The 16,251-nt window shown below is 38.0% G+C and overlaps 1 protein-coding gene across 2 annotated transcripts in view; it reads right to left on the minus strand.

Moving 5' to 3' along the window:
* LOC126203623 (neurogenic locus notch homolog protein 1-like) overlaps nucleotides 1–16,251 on the minus strand; it is a 167,148-nt gene that overhangs the window by 58,879 nt on the left and 92,018 nt on the right. For both annotated transcript variants that reach the window (XM_049937995.1, XM_049937996.1), the window contains exon 5: nucleotides 10,286–10,369. In XM_049937995.1, the coding sequence (XP_049793952.1) occupies nucleotides 10,286–10,369 (84 nt within the window). The remainder of the gene's footprint in view (nucleotides 1–10,285; nucleotides 10,370–16,251) is intronic.

A 16,251-nucleotide genomic window follows, 5' to 3' on the forward strand; every position in this document is an offset into this window, starting at 1 on the left:
ACAAGGCAGGCAGCCATGTCAGTGTGGGCACTCACTTTAGACACAAGCACCAAAAAGTTCGTGTTTGAATTTAAATTCTGGAGAGGTCAAGGTGATGTTTTTATTGCTTCTGTGTGGGAAAAGCCTTTAATCCTACTGATGCCTCCCTGCAGTCTAAAAACACTCTCATTCTTAAAATGCCCTTTGGCACACACAGATACAACCAATATCTCTTCAGGATTTCAAAGGCCCTGGCAATTTTTCAGTACTATCTTCAGTGTCTTATATGGGGTGTGTCAGATTGTGTAACTTACCTTGACAATGTAGTGTTCAGTCTGATGCGCAAGTAACACTTAGTAAATATGCAAGTGTCATTTACGAGACCACAAGAAAATGGTTTGTGGTGCCGCCTTGACAAATGTTAGTTTTGGGTCATATCCTCAACAAGAATGAAAAAGTCCACATCAATATGACTGGGTAGTGCATAATAAAGAGAGGCAAGGACAGGACTGCAACCTACATCCTTCTGAGTCTGCTTACTGTATTCATCTCTTTGTCTTCCCCTACAATTTTTACCCCTCACATTTCCCTCTATTACTAAACTGGTGATCCCTTGATATCTCAGAATGTATCCTAGCAACCCATCCCTTCTTCTAGTCGGGTTGTGCCACAATTTTTTTTAATTCAGTACCTCCTCAATAGCTATGTGATCTACCCATCTAACCTTCAGCATTTTTCTGTAGCACCACATTAAAAAGGCTTCTATTCTCTTCTTGTTTAAACTGTTTATCATCTATGTTATACTTCCATACATGGCTACACTCGATACAAATGCTTTCAGAAGAGACTTCCTGACACTTAAATCATTACTCAATGTTAGAAAATTTCCCTTCTTCTTATCCTATGAAGTCAATTTTTTGCCTTTGCCAGTTATCGCCCGATAATCTTAGTTTTGGGAATACATAGATTATTAAAAATCCATTACACAAATTGTATTTAAGATTACCTTATCATTCATTCTTTACAAAACATGTTTGTATTGCGAATAACATTTCCAACATAAAGGTTATTGTGGTCTTATTGCAATGTCCTCTAACCAGCTCTTTGTAGTGTCAAAATGCAATATATTTGTTTGCTTCATACTTTTTGGAGAGAGTTAAAGAGAGTCTGTGTGAAGTGATAGAGGGGATCACACATGGAGAGCCAAGTGAGGGACTTTTCTCCATTGCAACTATATAAAATGTACTTACTGGAACTCCATGATATATAAAGACATTTATATTCAAGAATTGCTTTGCATATGTTCATACTGAAATATATGAAAAATGGATCTGAAAAAGAATTTATTTTGAAAGTTTACAAGTTTACCCAATCACAATTTTTACGTAACTGAACGAAATCTCATTGTTGGCAGAACTGATTTCGTTAGTACATATTGTCTAGCCATTATTACCCGGAGTATGTTATGTTCTTAAACAAGTCAAGACCTAGGCCCCAACAAAATTTTTATAGGATGACAACCGAGCCAACATCAACAACAATGAGAATTCAAGATGAGTATATTTTCTGACTTTGGTTTATTGCAAATAACAACATAGGTGGGGCCTATCTACAACTCAGGTTTCCAAATTGTAATACCATACATTCCTACGTCTGTTGATTCCAACAGAAGAGCCAAAAACTAATTTTGTGCTCCATTATTCTCCTTGGTGCTTAATGGACTGTGGGAACAGGGTTGTAGGAACCTCAAACTTTTCCTGCGACGAAAGAGTCTTGAAATGTGTACACGCTAGAGGTTAGACGTGTTACAAAAGTTGCTGTGTAAATTTAGCTATTGCACAACACTGGTGGTAGTGATGCAATGCACACACTGTGTAGCTATCATTGTACCAGTGAATAAATCAAGAGGTCTACAGACATAAAAGAATTTTCATTTATTTAAGAAACAACAGAAGCCATTAATACACAGAAGCTATGCAGAACATCGAACCTGGATAACACAATGCAACTTGAAGAAAACAATGCAACAAAAGATAAGCACTGAACATTTATACTTATAGCTGCCCAATAATCTCACAGCAACTGATTTCGGTGTGCACACCTCCTGACCTGTGATGGCAAGTACAAACTGCGGACAAGAAAGCCAATTACTTTTTACATCCCGCATCACGAGAATGTTGACGACTTCTGTAGCTGCCACAATCTGAGCCCTAGCAAATTTCACAATCAGAAGTGCTCTCTGCAACCCGGTCACTGACAATGATCTCCAATTTGTGCCTTCACTTTTCAGCAATGTTGTTGTAGTTGTGGTCTTCAGTCCAGAGACTGGTTTGATGCAGCTCTCAGTCCTACCTTATCCTGTGCAAGCTTCTTCAGGAAACTGGTACCAGGAAAATAAATCTGTCAAACTTGAAAATCAAAGAGGAAGGGACTCTAATAAAAGACCCAATATATTTGGCAAACTATATAAATGATTATTTTAGTAGCATAGGAATAAAATTACAGGAAAATTTTCAAACAGCCCCTCAGGTCAAAAAGCCAAATAATGGTGTATCACACTCAATGGTGTTATTCCCTACAACACAGGAAGAAGTCTATAAAGCAGTCAGCAAATTGAGAAACAAAAACTCAGCTGGTCTGGATGAAGTCCCCATTTTTATAATTAAGGACTGTATAATTAAGGACTGTATCAAGAGCCTACTTCCACCTTTAGTTGATATTATAAATCAATCTTTCAAGCAGGGCTACTTTCCAGACTATTTAAAATATGCGAAATTACTACCTCTCTTCGAAAAAGGTGATGCAGGAATAATTGAAAATTATAGGCCAATTTCTCTACTATCATGTTTTGCAAAAATATTAGAAACTATTATGAAAGATAGGCTAATGAATTATTTAAATAAATACAACTTACTGTCTGTTGACCAGTTTGGATTTCGATCAGGGAAAAGCACAGAATCAGCAACAGCACACCTCACAAAACACATTCTAGACGCATTAGATAAAGGGAACTACACAACAGGTATATTTCTTGATCTAACTAAAGCGTTTGATACAGTAGACCACAACATATTGTTAAATAAGTTAGATGAACTTGGAATAAGGGGACTTGTGAACAAATGGTTCCAGTCATATCTAAAAAATAGAAGACAGATAACTGAAATCTCACATATTTCAAGTTGCTCAAACTATATTGTAAAGTATACTTCAGACCCAAATTATGTAAATATAGGTGTCCCACAGGGTAGTGTCCTTGGCCCAATACTATTCCTCATTTACATAAATGATTTCCCACAGAGCATCAAGCATGGACAAACAATATTGTTTGCAGATGACTCAAATGTTCTAATCAGTGACAAATCACCAGATGCACTAAAAGAAAAAGCCAAACAAACACTAAACAGTGTATGTGAGTGGGCATCCAATAATAAACTAACACTAAATCTTAAAAAAACAAATGCTGTTAACTTCTATGTCTGCAAAAAACCACACTATAACAACTTTAAGCTAAACAATGAAACTATAGAATGTGTAGACCACACAAAATTTCTTGGTATGCATGTTGACAGTCAGTTAAAGTGGGAAGAACATATTAAAATACTTAGTAACAGAATCGCTACAGCATGCTATGCTCTGAGAATTCTGACTGCAGTTTGTGATACTACATGTGTCAGATCTGTATATTTTTCTTATATCCACTCTGTTATTACCTATGGAATAATATTTTGGGGAGTCAACAGTAAAAATATTCAAATAGTTTTCAAATTACAGAAAAGAGCAATTCGTATAATGACCAAGAGTGGCAGTAGGGCTCACTGCCTTGAACATTTCCAAAAGCTGGAAATCCTAACTGTCCCCTGTGAATACATTTTTCAAAGTGTTATGTATGTAAAAAAAAATATTGACTGCTATATGAAAAATTCTTTAGTACACAGCTATGAAACTAGAAACCAATACAATCTGCATCTAGAAAGGAAAAATAAAGTTAAAACTCAGCAGAGCTTGTTGTACAATGCTGTTAAATTATATAATAAATTACCCCAAAAAATAAAAGATATTGACACAATCGGACAGTTCAAAACAAAACTAAATTTTTTTTTATTAAATAAAAGTTATTACGCAGTAATGGACTATCTGAATTAAAACATGTAGTGTAATTAAAGTAGCCTCCATTGTAATACATGAGGAAATCAAAAATTGTGTAAGAAAATTACAAATTACACAAGGATATAAAACTAATTTAAGATACCTCAAAAATGTGTGTAAATACAAATTTTATGTGTATAATTGTAGGTATACTGTATTGTATATGATTTTGCTGACGAAATCCACACAATGTAAATTGTTACACGGATTAATAAAGAAATCAATCAATCAATCAATCAATCTCCAAGTACCTACTGCAACATACATTCTTCTGAATCTGCTTAGTGTATTCATCTCTTGGCCTCCCTCTATGATTTTTATCCTTCATACTGCCCTCCAATACTAAATTAGTGATCCCTTGATGCCTCAGAATATGTCTACCAACTGATCCCTTCTTCTAGTCAAGTTGTCCCACAAATTCCTCTTCTCCCCCAATCTGTTCAGTACCTCCTCATAAGTTATGTGATTTATCCATATAATATTCAGCATTCTTCTGTAGCACCACATTTTGAAAGCCTCTATTCTCTTCTTGTCTAAACTATTTATCGTCCACACATTGTGCACACACGTGTGAGCTAGAATAAAGTGCCACATCACTAGGGATCAGTTCCAGGGAAATGTTTAGGAGGTCACCTGGCCCGCCCCAGCACACGGGTCACAGCGGAACCGGGGTATACAACCGCACCGCCGACGGCCACCGTGGGCGGAGTCCACATCGCAGGTGGAGACGCTCGCAGACCTCGGACGGTGCTCGTCCCGCACGTCTCTCCCGGTCCCCGTCTGACCTGCACTAGCCGGTCCGGCAGTTCCCTTGCCGGTGGCCGAGTGGGACACCGAAATGTGGAAATCTGTGGAAGAGGATCCCACGACCGAGCTTTTCGCCCCGGTCAGTTCCGGCTTCGCCCCAGCTATTTCTCAGGTGCCCGCTAAAGGGGGAGGCATTTAGCACAAAGATGTTGACTCCGACAATAAACGAGACATTACAGATGTCGACGGCGTACAGTCCTCACCGTATGTGGCACTTCCACTGCGTCGGGTGAGTGCACAGCCGTGTGCCGGAGCATGCCGGCACCCGAGTGCAGTCACCCGACGGTCGCTGTAAAGCTGTACATCACACGCCGTTCAGTGTCTGGGAACTGGCCCAGCTACATCTCACAATCTCAGTTTGGTGTCAATCTCCGGGTATCGTAGTCTCGATCTCTGGGTATTGTACTTTGGCTGATGGCAGCTTACGTTCTTTACCGGTCACCATTTCACACGTTATCACCTTTCGATAACCGACAGACGATTGTCGGAACTGCCGGTCGCACACTCGGTTGTAGCCACACTGCACTGAGGTTTCCCGTTTACAGGCCTGCCAGTACCCCCAGTGGCCTGTCTGCTCACAGTGACGACGCTTCCGCTTCTGCCCACTTCGGCACGATACTGTCTCGCCAGACAGTATACGAGTGTATCCGGCTGTGTTTTAGCCGTAGAACTGGTGATACTTAAAAGAGTTCTATGTGGAAGGCTCGCACATTCCTCATCACTCGTGGTCGGGCATCGTCCTGCTGAAATACGATACGTGGAGTTGCCCGGAGGAGGAGCGGCATCTCGTCCGGCAGTAGCTGTGCCGGTTGCTCGTAGTACGGAGAAGGTGAGATTGCTTATTGTGTCCAGTCAGACCTGCTGTCTGCCCACTGTACTGCTCAGCTATGAGGCTGTCAAACAGTGATCGAGAAGACAGCTTGTAATGTGTATGAGGGAAGCGTAATAAGAATACGAAAACACTACCTTTTGTCATTCGATCTGCCATTGGTAGCATTCGTGTGTCCTCATTAGTCTTCATCACTTGTGATTTCTGGACAATAGGAGCCAAAACTGTAGCACGCATGCCAGGGTGCAGGTGACAAAGAAGGCATCAGGTCACCGATGTACGCAATTTCCTATGAGTTGCAGTGCTGTAGTGTCGAGCCAACACTGTCACAGAATGGTTAGGTCGTCACAGCTTGATACGGAGCAAGCTGGGATATTTTTACTTCCCCCTCTTGTTTTGCCATCTGCCTCTTTAGAATTCATTTTTTCAATTTTAACTGATTACCATTAACATACGTGAGTATAATCTGCATTTTCATAAAAGAGAAAGGTTGGCCCTCAGTTTTAAAGAATATAACCCCAGATCTAAATTTGTGCTTAGTTTTATGTATGTAATTGATTTTCTAATTTATTTGAACTATTCGTAGTTAGTATCTTTTGTTATAGGGTGAAATCTGTTATTGTTTGGTAACTTAAATTCTATTGTTGACTTATAAACAAATATAAATTCTGTACTGATTATAAACGTTTGGGAGACGACATACTAGAAATCTTACAGTATCTATTTTGCTACATTTGAAAACACGTTAGCAAAGGTAGCCCTTAATTAATAGTTTTGTCCAAAGTATTGTTTTCATACTTAATATTTGTCAATTTCGTGATTTAAACAAATAATTCGAGTCTATGGCCAAGTTTCAGACAAGGAACCTGTGTCGGTTAGAATGACACAATGCATCAACTTAACAGTGAAATAAGTGTTACACCAATACGCCATGTGTTAAAGCAATGACAGTGTCTGCTCCGTACATACCTTTCTATTCTTAAAGAACTGTGAACTTTTTGGTTATGTTTTTACTGCACACAGATGTTCAACAGTCAACTATTCTAGCAGTATGTGAATGTTCACCTGCAACCTATTAATGAAGTTTATGGCAAGTTAAAACAATAGTGCACTGGCCATATAAATGTGTAGTATTGGGGGGGTTGTGAACAGTGAAAGTAAAAGACTGTGAAACGCAAATGTGCCTCTGTCGGATACATCATTTACAGTAGACAGCAGTTGCACTTCCACAACCCATTTTTCAGCCAGGGTAGTAACGCAGTACGTCGACACCGAGGACAACAAACAAAGAAACAATGCAGGGAATGTCGCCACAAGCTGTGGGGATGAGATGACAGTAATCCAATACTGTTGTCACATTGTAGAGTCCAGTACATACTACAAAGTTTAATCTCCAAAAATAGGTTGATTTTAAAGAAATTTGCTTAAGTGCCTGTTCTCAAAATCATCTACAAATAAGTTAGCAGTTATGCACAATTGTGGTCACTCCATCTCCGTGCCCAAAAGCTTTTTCATCAATTAAAAAGTACATTGAAGATAGCACCACAACTACATTATTTTTTTCAATTAATAAGCTTGAGGACTCTTCGAGCTTGGGACCTTCACATTTACAAATATAATATAGTGTTAATTTTAGACCTTGATGACAAACCCAACAGAAATATCACATATTTTGATGGGCATGCTGATGGAATTGTATTACATTGGTGCATAAGTTTGTAGAGTTTTTCTTTTGGATGTTGATATTCCAGTTGCTATGAGCTTATGTATCATTTTTTACTTTTTTATTTTTATTTATTTATTATTATTTTTTATTTGACATTCACTGCTGCTATTTGAGTTTACATGTTGTCATTGGGAGGTAAGTGGAGCTGTGGATGCTAGAAAATGGAGTGCCAAGTGGTAAATCAGAACATTCCCAACATATTCTCCTGTCTGAGTTCAAGAGTGTGGTGACAGCAATGAAAGCAGCAAGAAACATTTGCACCGTATATGGGGATAATGCCGCTGGACAGAGCAGATCAAGAAAGTGGTTTTCTCATTTTAAGAGGGATTGTTTAGACATTAGTGACTCTCCAAGTTCAGGAAAACCTTTGGGGTTTGATGAAGATCATTTAAACGCATTAATACACAATGATCCATACCAGCATATTCAAGAACTGGCAAATGTGATGAACTGTAATCATTGCACAACTAAGTGACAACTGCATGCAGTGGGAAAGGTTCAAATTTCAGGTGTACAGATACCACATGCTATCAGTCAAAATCACAAAACTTTGTGGGTCATCATATGTGCACCTCTGCTTGCTCGCCATCAATTGGCTTGTGAACAGTACTGACCATTCCTGTTCTGTATCATACCTGGTGACAAGAAATGGTGTCTTTATGCTAGCATAAGGAAAAGAGAGAAATGACTGAGCCAAAATAAAACAGCAATTCCCCATACAAAGGCCTGTCTGTGCACATGCATAAAAGATAATGTCACGTGTCTGGTGGAACAACGATGGTATGGTTGGTGTACTATGGATTGCTTCCCGAGGTGTAACTATGACTGCTGACAGTTTCTTTCAACAACTGAGATGTGTTGCAGACACAATCCCAGAATGACACCAAGAAAGAGTGTGTGAAGTAATGCTAATTCACGATAATGCTTGCTCACATTCAGCTAGGCTGACAGAAAATACTAAACAAGAGTTGGATTTGAAATTCATTCTGCAACCATCTTCTTCACCTTATCTTGTGCACTCAGATTTTCATCTTTTCAACTTTCTATCGAACAACTTCAAGGAACTTCCTGTCTGGATGAAAATGCACTCTGAACATGGCTCAACGAATTCTTTGCCTCAAAACCATGTGATTTCTACAGGTGCAGAATTGAGAAGTTACCCCATCATTGGCAGACTGTTGTAAACAGTGAAAGAGTATATATTATTATGATTAAAATCTCTGTTATGTGTATCTGTTGTGTTTATTCAGCTTATGGAAAAACACTATGAGCTTACGAGGTCTGTGCAAAAAAATCCGGAATTTTGTCCACAACATTTTTCTACACTTATCTTTTACTTATTGTGCATGGTCTCCACTGAAACACTCACCTCCAGAACTGATACACCACTCCCAATGCTTTTCCACCACTGGAAGCAGTCTTGGTATGCCTCTTGCTGGATCACGTGAAGTGCTGTATGTGAATTTCTTTTATCTCGTATATTGTTGGAAATCTGCATCTTTTCAATGGGGTTTTCAACTTTGGTAATAAAAAAATGTTCACAGGGGCCAGTTCTGGAGAGTATGGAGGAAGAGGCAGCACAGTGATTTCGTGTTTTGTACAACAGTCACACACCAGCAGGGATGAATGTATGGTTGCATTATTGTGATGCAAGAGTCAAGAGTTGTCTTGCCACATTTCAGACCGTTTCCATCCCACATTTTCTCTCAGGTGTCACAACATGTCCTGATAGTATCTTCAATTAACAGTCTGTCCCTGTGGCACGAATTCGTGATAAACTAATTCTTCAGATTCGAAGAAAACTATCAGCGTGTTGTAAACAGTGAAGGAGTAAATATTATTATGACTAAAGTTTCTGTAATGTGTATATGTTGTGTTTATTCAGCTTATGGAAAAACACTATGAACTTATGAGGTCTGTACAAAAAATTACGGAACCTTGGTCTCAACATCATAACTATAGACCCACATGTCATCATCAGCTTTGATTTTCTTAATGGACATTTTGTTCTCATTTGCGCAATCCAAAAGCTTTTCACAGATTGCGAGGCGAAGGTCTTCCTTGACTTGATTCAAGAGCTGTGGAACGAACTTGGTGACAACACGATGCATTCCAAGATGCCATGTCAGGATTTCATGACATAATCCAACTGAAATGTTACATTCTTCCACAATCTCTCGAACACTAATCTTCAATTGGCACACACAATTTCACTGATGTTCCTCACATGAGTGTTGTTGGTAGACGTCAAAGGGCATCCTGAACAAGGGTCATCTTTACCTTCCTTCCGGCAATTTTTAGATCATGTGAACCATTCGTAACACCAGGTAAAGCTTAAGCATTTGTCACCGTAGGCTTCCTACAACATTTGGTGTGTTTCTGTAAAGGTTTTCTTGGGTTTCATGCAAAATTTAATACAGATGCATTGCTTCTCTAACTCTACCATCTCGAAATTCACTAACTATGTGGCACAATGTTCTGCTCAAAACAGCACTGAACAAAATAACTAACAAACATACAACAATGAAGCTTCCCATACTTACACACTAAAAATAGGCATGTGTAGGGATGCCAACCGCATTTTGCTCCAACGCATTGTTGGTTCGAAATTATGAATGTTCCGGAATTTTTTGAGCAGAACAGACCTCGCAGTAGCCAACCCAATATTTATATTAATTGCTAGTAAAAAGTTCTACACATCTTCCAAGTTCACATTTGCTTGGGATAGTCCTTTTACATGTTACAATTTTTACTGAATCATTTACTAAAAACGTAACATTATATTGTTTGTACTGTACCTGGAGGACACGAACAAGTGGGCACTTTGTTCACTACTTTGCATTGTGCATTCTTTCCACAAGGATTTGGTATGCAAAGAGACTCTGAAAAAGAAAAGTTTTCTTTAGAAATACGTAAAATGTGAATGCCTGAAACTGCCTTAATATGCTGGAATACAATGAGCCACCAGATGAAAGCATACAAATTGTCAAGTGGCATTAGAATTGCATAAAAGAACTATAAATAAGCAGAGAATGGCCTTTACTTGCAGTTAATTTCTGCACCCAACGTGAAATACATCCCAATGTAAGAGCATCTATGCAGTGAAATTTATTCATTATACAGAAAGAAACAAACAAGTTGATTTATTTCAGAATGGCTTATCTAGTCATTTTCACAAATGGTGCAACAAATTGTCTTATATGTGCTAACAGCCTAGACTCCAGTCAGACAAGATAGCACATGTAGAGATGAGTCTGTGAAAACATCAACCATTGCTCAAGAAGATGACTTTTTTAATTGAATTGAATTGAATTTTATTTATCCTGTAAGATTACACTGTGAGCAGTGAATGTATGAGAAACATAGGACATATCAACAACATAAAACATTCATTATCACTTATTTCCTAAGAAGCAACCACTTTGATTACACTCTCTAGCACAATTAATTATAACAATATTATAAAAAGTAAAGTTGCTACTCACCATATAGCAGAAATGCTGAGCTGCAGATAGGTACAACAAAAAGACTGTCACAAATAAAGCTTTCAGCCAGTAAGGCCTTCGTCAACAATAGACGACAGTAACACGCGCACACTCACACTCACTCACACACACACACACACACACACACACACACACACACACACACACAAGCTCAAGCTCACACACACAACTGCAGTCTCAGGCAACTGCAACCATTATAAAGAACAATATACACAAATTTAATTCAGTACACACTCTTTAACCCCATAAAATTTCTTTTCCACCATATAGTCTTCAGAGTTTCTTTGGTAAGCTAGGGTTGTGAATGCTGGCTGGCATTTAGGTTTCGAGGCACAGTTCTTAGTAACTGGATATCTGGGTACTAAGGATATTTTCAAGCATTATCAGCAGTTGAGGTGTGCTTTGTATATGTCCTCCCGCTGCGTGTTGTGATCAGGTGCACTAGCATTTGCAATTCAATCTCAAATATCTTTTGTGATGTATATTATTCTTTTATAGCAGTGTGGTTTCAGAAGTTTCAGAAGTCTGAGACTGCAGTCGTGTGTGTGTGTGTGTGTGTGTGTGTGTGTGTGTGTGTGTGTGTGTGTGTCTATCATTGACGAAGTCCTTACTGGCCAAAAGCTTTATTTGTGACAGTGTTTTTGTTGTGCCTATCTGCAACTCAGCATCTCCACTAAATAAAGCTTTCGCCTAGTAAGGTCTTCATCAACAATAGATGACAGGCACGCACGCACGCACACACACACACACACACACACACACACACACACACACACACACACACACACACACACATGCAAACTCAACGAGACGACTGCAGTCTCGGGCAATTGCACCCATTATAAAGAATAATATACACAAATTTAATTTGATACACACTCTTTAACACCATAAAATTTCTTTTCCTCTTATAGACTTATGAGTTTCTTTGGTACGCTAGGGTCATGAATGCTGGCATTCAGGTTTCCAGACACAGCTCTTAGTAACTGGATATCTGACTACTGAGGTAATTTTCAAGCATTATCATCACCAGTTGAGGTGTGCTTCATGTATTTCCTGCTGTGTGTTGCAGTCAGGTACACTAGCATTTGCAATCCACTCTCAAATATCTTTTGTGATGTACAGTATTGTTTTACTGCAGTGTCGCTTCAGTTGCCTGAGTCATGTGTGTGAGTTGTGTTTGCATGAGTGTGTGTACGTGTGTGTGTGTGTCATCATTGTTGACAAAGGCCTTACTGGCTGAAATATTTATTTGTGACAGTCTTTTTGTTGTGCCTATCTGTGACTGAGCATCTCGGCTATATGGCGAGTGGCAACTTTCCTTTTCATAATACTGTTACATTCCATCCTGGATTTTCCATTGCTTGATTATTGTTTTATATATATGTACAAGAATGTATAAAATTAAGATGTGAATGATCTTTTTGTTTCTTGAATAATTGCGTTTCTACACATTGTCACTCTGTAAGCAGGTATGGTTTATAAAAGCTATGGTACACTGTACACACACGTTGTTTGTCTGCATATTGTGATAGCTACTTCATTATGAATGGGACAGAGCTGATTTTTTTACAGGTAGAATTTATATGTTGTTTTCATTTCAGCTCAACATCCACAGTACCTAATAATTTAGTGGATCATACTGCCTCCAGCTTTGTTCCAATCATTTCTAGTCCAGACAGACAGCCTTCTCTTTAAATAAAATTAGTAATAAACAGTCTCTATTTCCCAGCAATGTTATTTAAAATTATAAAGATGTGCAAAGTGCACTATTGGTTTTTAAAAAATCTGAAAATCATACTTGTGATGGTAATAAGTTTAAATAATGCCAGAATAACAAGAAAAGTGTCCACTATGTTTGAATTAGAAAAGTTGTTTGTTTTACAAAAATTGCATTTTTTATGCACATGACAAAATATTGTGTGAAGTTACACATGTTTTTACAGTCTGGTGATAGAATGTTAACTGGTGAATGATGAAATATTGTTGGATACTTTATGGAATAGATTTGAAAATCCATAATTACACACATACTTTATGGAACAGTTTTTGAAAATTCATAATTACACACATTTTCTTTGAAAAGAATCATAATTAAATTAAAAATAAATTTCATGTTTTTGGCAGACAAATAGGGGGTGGAGAGTCGTTGATGGCATTATGTGCAGACCGTCATGTGCAGATGTGTTGTGGATAAATTTTTTGAAGAATTTGTGAGACAGTATGATTACAAGTTGAAAGTATTATGTCATATTGCAGGGTAAAAATGGTTTACGATTTGGTTCATCAGCGGAAAGGTGCGCAGAATTAGTTATGAAATTTATGATCAAAATGGCTTCATGGCAGTACAGGCTGCTGTTAGTACATAATTGAAAAAGGCAATGTGACTGTAAAACGAGTGTAACTGTTAATACAAGAGTGGATGCACCTACACATTGTTAGGGAATAAGTATGTGCCAAAAGGATAATAAATTGATTTGTAATGTTACTATTTCAAAGGGATATTTTCCATTTCACAACTGAGAAACTTTTGATCCATTTGTTGGCTACAGAGGTTAATTTAAAAAAAAAAAAAAAAAAAAAAAAAACTTCATTTTTTCCTAACATACGGGGTGATTAATTTCATTTCAATTTATTGTCTTCCAGTAAATCATTTACACAATATATGAACTGTTACAAGTGTAATTAACATGCAAAGTGCATGTAAAACAAACATAATAACAGAATATCACTTAAATGTGTTTTCAATGCATTTTTCAGAGTACAACATTGTCATGAGCATGTACATAAATGTTAAGATAAATTTTACACACATTCAAAGTACTCATCTATGTCCTACAAACTTTTACTTAAAAGGTAATTTTTAAACTCAGTCTTAAATTTTACTTCTTCTGTTATTTCCTTCATTTAAACTGGCATAGCATTGTAAATTTTTATTCCAAAATAACTTACATGCTTTTGGGTTTGTATTATTCTTACTCTTTCTGCATGTAAATTGTTACAATTGTACATATTATAATTGCAGCAGTTGTCCTTGGTAGGAAAATTGTTCAGGTTTGCTCTTGAACATAGAATGCTTTTAAATATACACACTGATGATGTGAGTATATGTAATTGTTAGAAGAGAGGCATACAGTGAGTTCTTGGAGAATTGTGTGTTGTAATTTGAATAGCTCTTTTCTGTAGTTTGAATGTATCCATTAAGTATGATTTAGTTTTACCCCAGAATACTATATACCAAAATACACAACAGACTGCAATAAAGCAAAATAGACTAATCTAGCACACTGTCTGCTGCATATTTTATATATTACCCTCAATGCAAAACATGCTGAACTGAGCCTGTGGGATAAATAATTGATGTCGTCTTTCCAGCTTAAGTTTTGACCAATGTGCATGCCCAGAAATTTTCAAGGTTCCAGATTCAAAATGCTGTAGAAACCACTCTTCCGAATGACATCAAATTTAAATGACATTTATCAAAGGGAGAAACATTATGGAAAAAAATTAATGAAATTTAATCATCATTTTACTGCAAGATGGTGCTGTTAGCAACAGAATATGCAAAATAAAGGACACAGGTTACATGGCTGTCCTTCAGTTTGCATCTGAGGTACTCGGCACAACTGTTGCAATGCAGCATTGTGTGCCGCTGGTGAAGCTCTTTACAGGAACTGACAGCTCTGCAGAAGCTCTGCGCACTCGTTGTTGTTGTTGTGGTCTTCAGTCCTGAGACTGGTTTGATGCAGCTCTCCATGCTACTCTATCCTGCGCAAGCTTCTTCACCTCCCAGTACTTACTGCAGCCTACATCCTTCTGAATCTGCTTAGTGTATTCATCTCTTGGTCTCCCTCTACGATTTTTACCCTCCACACTGCCCTCCCATACTAAATTGGTGATCCCTCGATGTCTCAGAACATGTCCTACCAACCGATCCCTTCTTCTAGTCAAGTTGTGTCACAAGCTCCTCTTCTCCCCAATTTTATTCAATACCTCTTCATTATTTATGTGATCTACCCATCTAATCTTCAGCTTTCTTCTGTAGCACCACATTTCGAAAGCTTCTATTCTCTTCTTGTCCAAACTATTTATCATCCACGCTTCACTTCCATACATGGCTACACTCCATACAAATACTTTCAGAAATGACTTCCTCACACTTAAATCTATACTCGATGTTAAGAAATTTCTCTTCTGCAGAAATGCTTCCCTTGCCATTGCCAGTCTACATGTTCTATCCTCTCTACTTCGACCATCATCAGTTATTTTGCTCCCCAAATAGCAGAACTCATTTACTACTTTAAGTGTCTCATTTCCTAATCTAATTCCCTCAGCATCACCCGACTTAATTCGACTACATTCCATTATCCTTATTTTGCTTTTGTTGATGTTCATCTTATATCCTCCTTTCAAGACACTGTCCATTCGGTTCAACTGCTCTTCCAAGTCCTTTGCTATCTCTGACAGAATTGCAACGTCATCGGCGAACTTCAAAGTTTTTATTTCTTCTCCATGGATTTTAATACCTACTCTGAATTTTTGTTTGTTTCCTTTACTGCTTGATCAATAAACAGATTGAATACCATTGGGGAGAGGCTACAACCCTGTCTCACTCTCTTCCCAACCACTGCTTCCCTTTCATGCCCCTTGATACTTATAACTGCCATCTGGTTTCTGTACAAATTGTAAATAGCCTTTCGCTCCCTGTATTTTACCCCTGCCACCTTAAGAATTTGAAAGAGAGAATTCTAGTCAACATTGTCAAAAGCTTTCTCTAAGTCTACAAATGCTAGGAATGTAGGTTTCCCTTTCCTTAATCTTTCTTCTAAGATAAGTCGTAAGGTCAGTATTGCCTCATGTGTTCCAACATTTCTACCGAATCCAAACCGATCTTCCGCAAGGTCAATTTCTACCACTCAACACCTGCTTTCTTTGGGATTGGAATTATTATATTCTTCTTGATGTCTGAGGGTATTTCGCCTGTCTCATACATCTTGCTCACCAGATGGTAGAGTTTTGTCAGGAGTGGCTCTCCCAAGACTGTCAGTAGTTCTAATGGAATGTTGTCTACTCCCGGGGCCATGTTTCGACTCAGGTCTTTCAGTGCTCTGTCAACCTCTTCACGCAGTATCATAGCTCCTGTTTCATCTTCATCTACATCCTCTTCAATTTCCATAATATTGTCCTCAAGTACATCGCCCTTGTATAGACCCTCTATATACTACTTCCACCTTTGTGCTTTCCCTTCTTTGCTTAGA

The sequence above is a fragment of the Schistocerca nitens genome, chromosome 9, assembly GCF_023898315.1.
Source record: "Schistocerca nitens isolate TAMUIC-IGC-003100 chromosome 9, iqSchNite1.1, whole genome shotgun sequence".
Lineage (NCBI taxonomy): Eukaryota > Metazoa > Arthropoda > Insecta > Orthoptera > Acrididae > Schistocerca > Schistocerca nitens.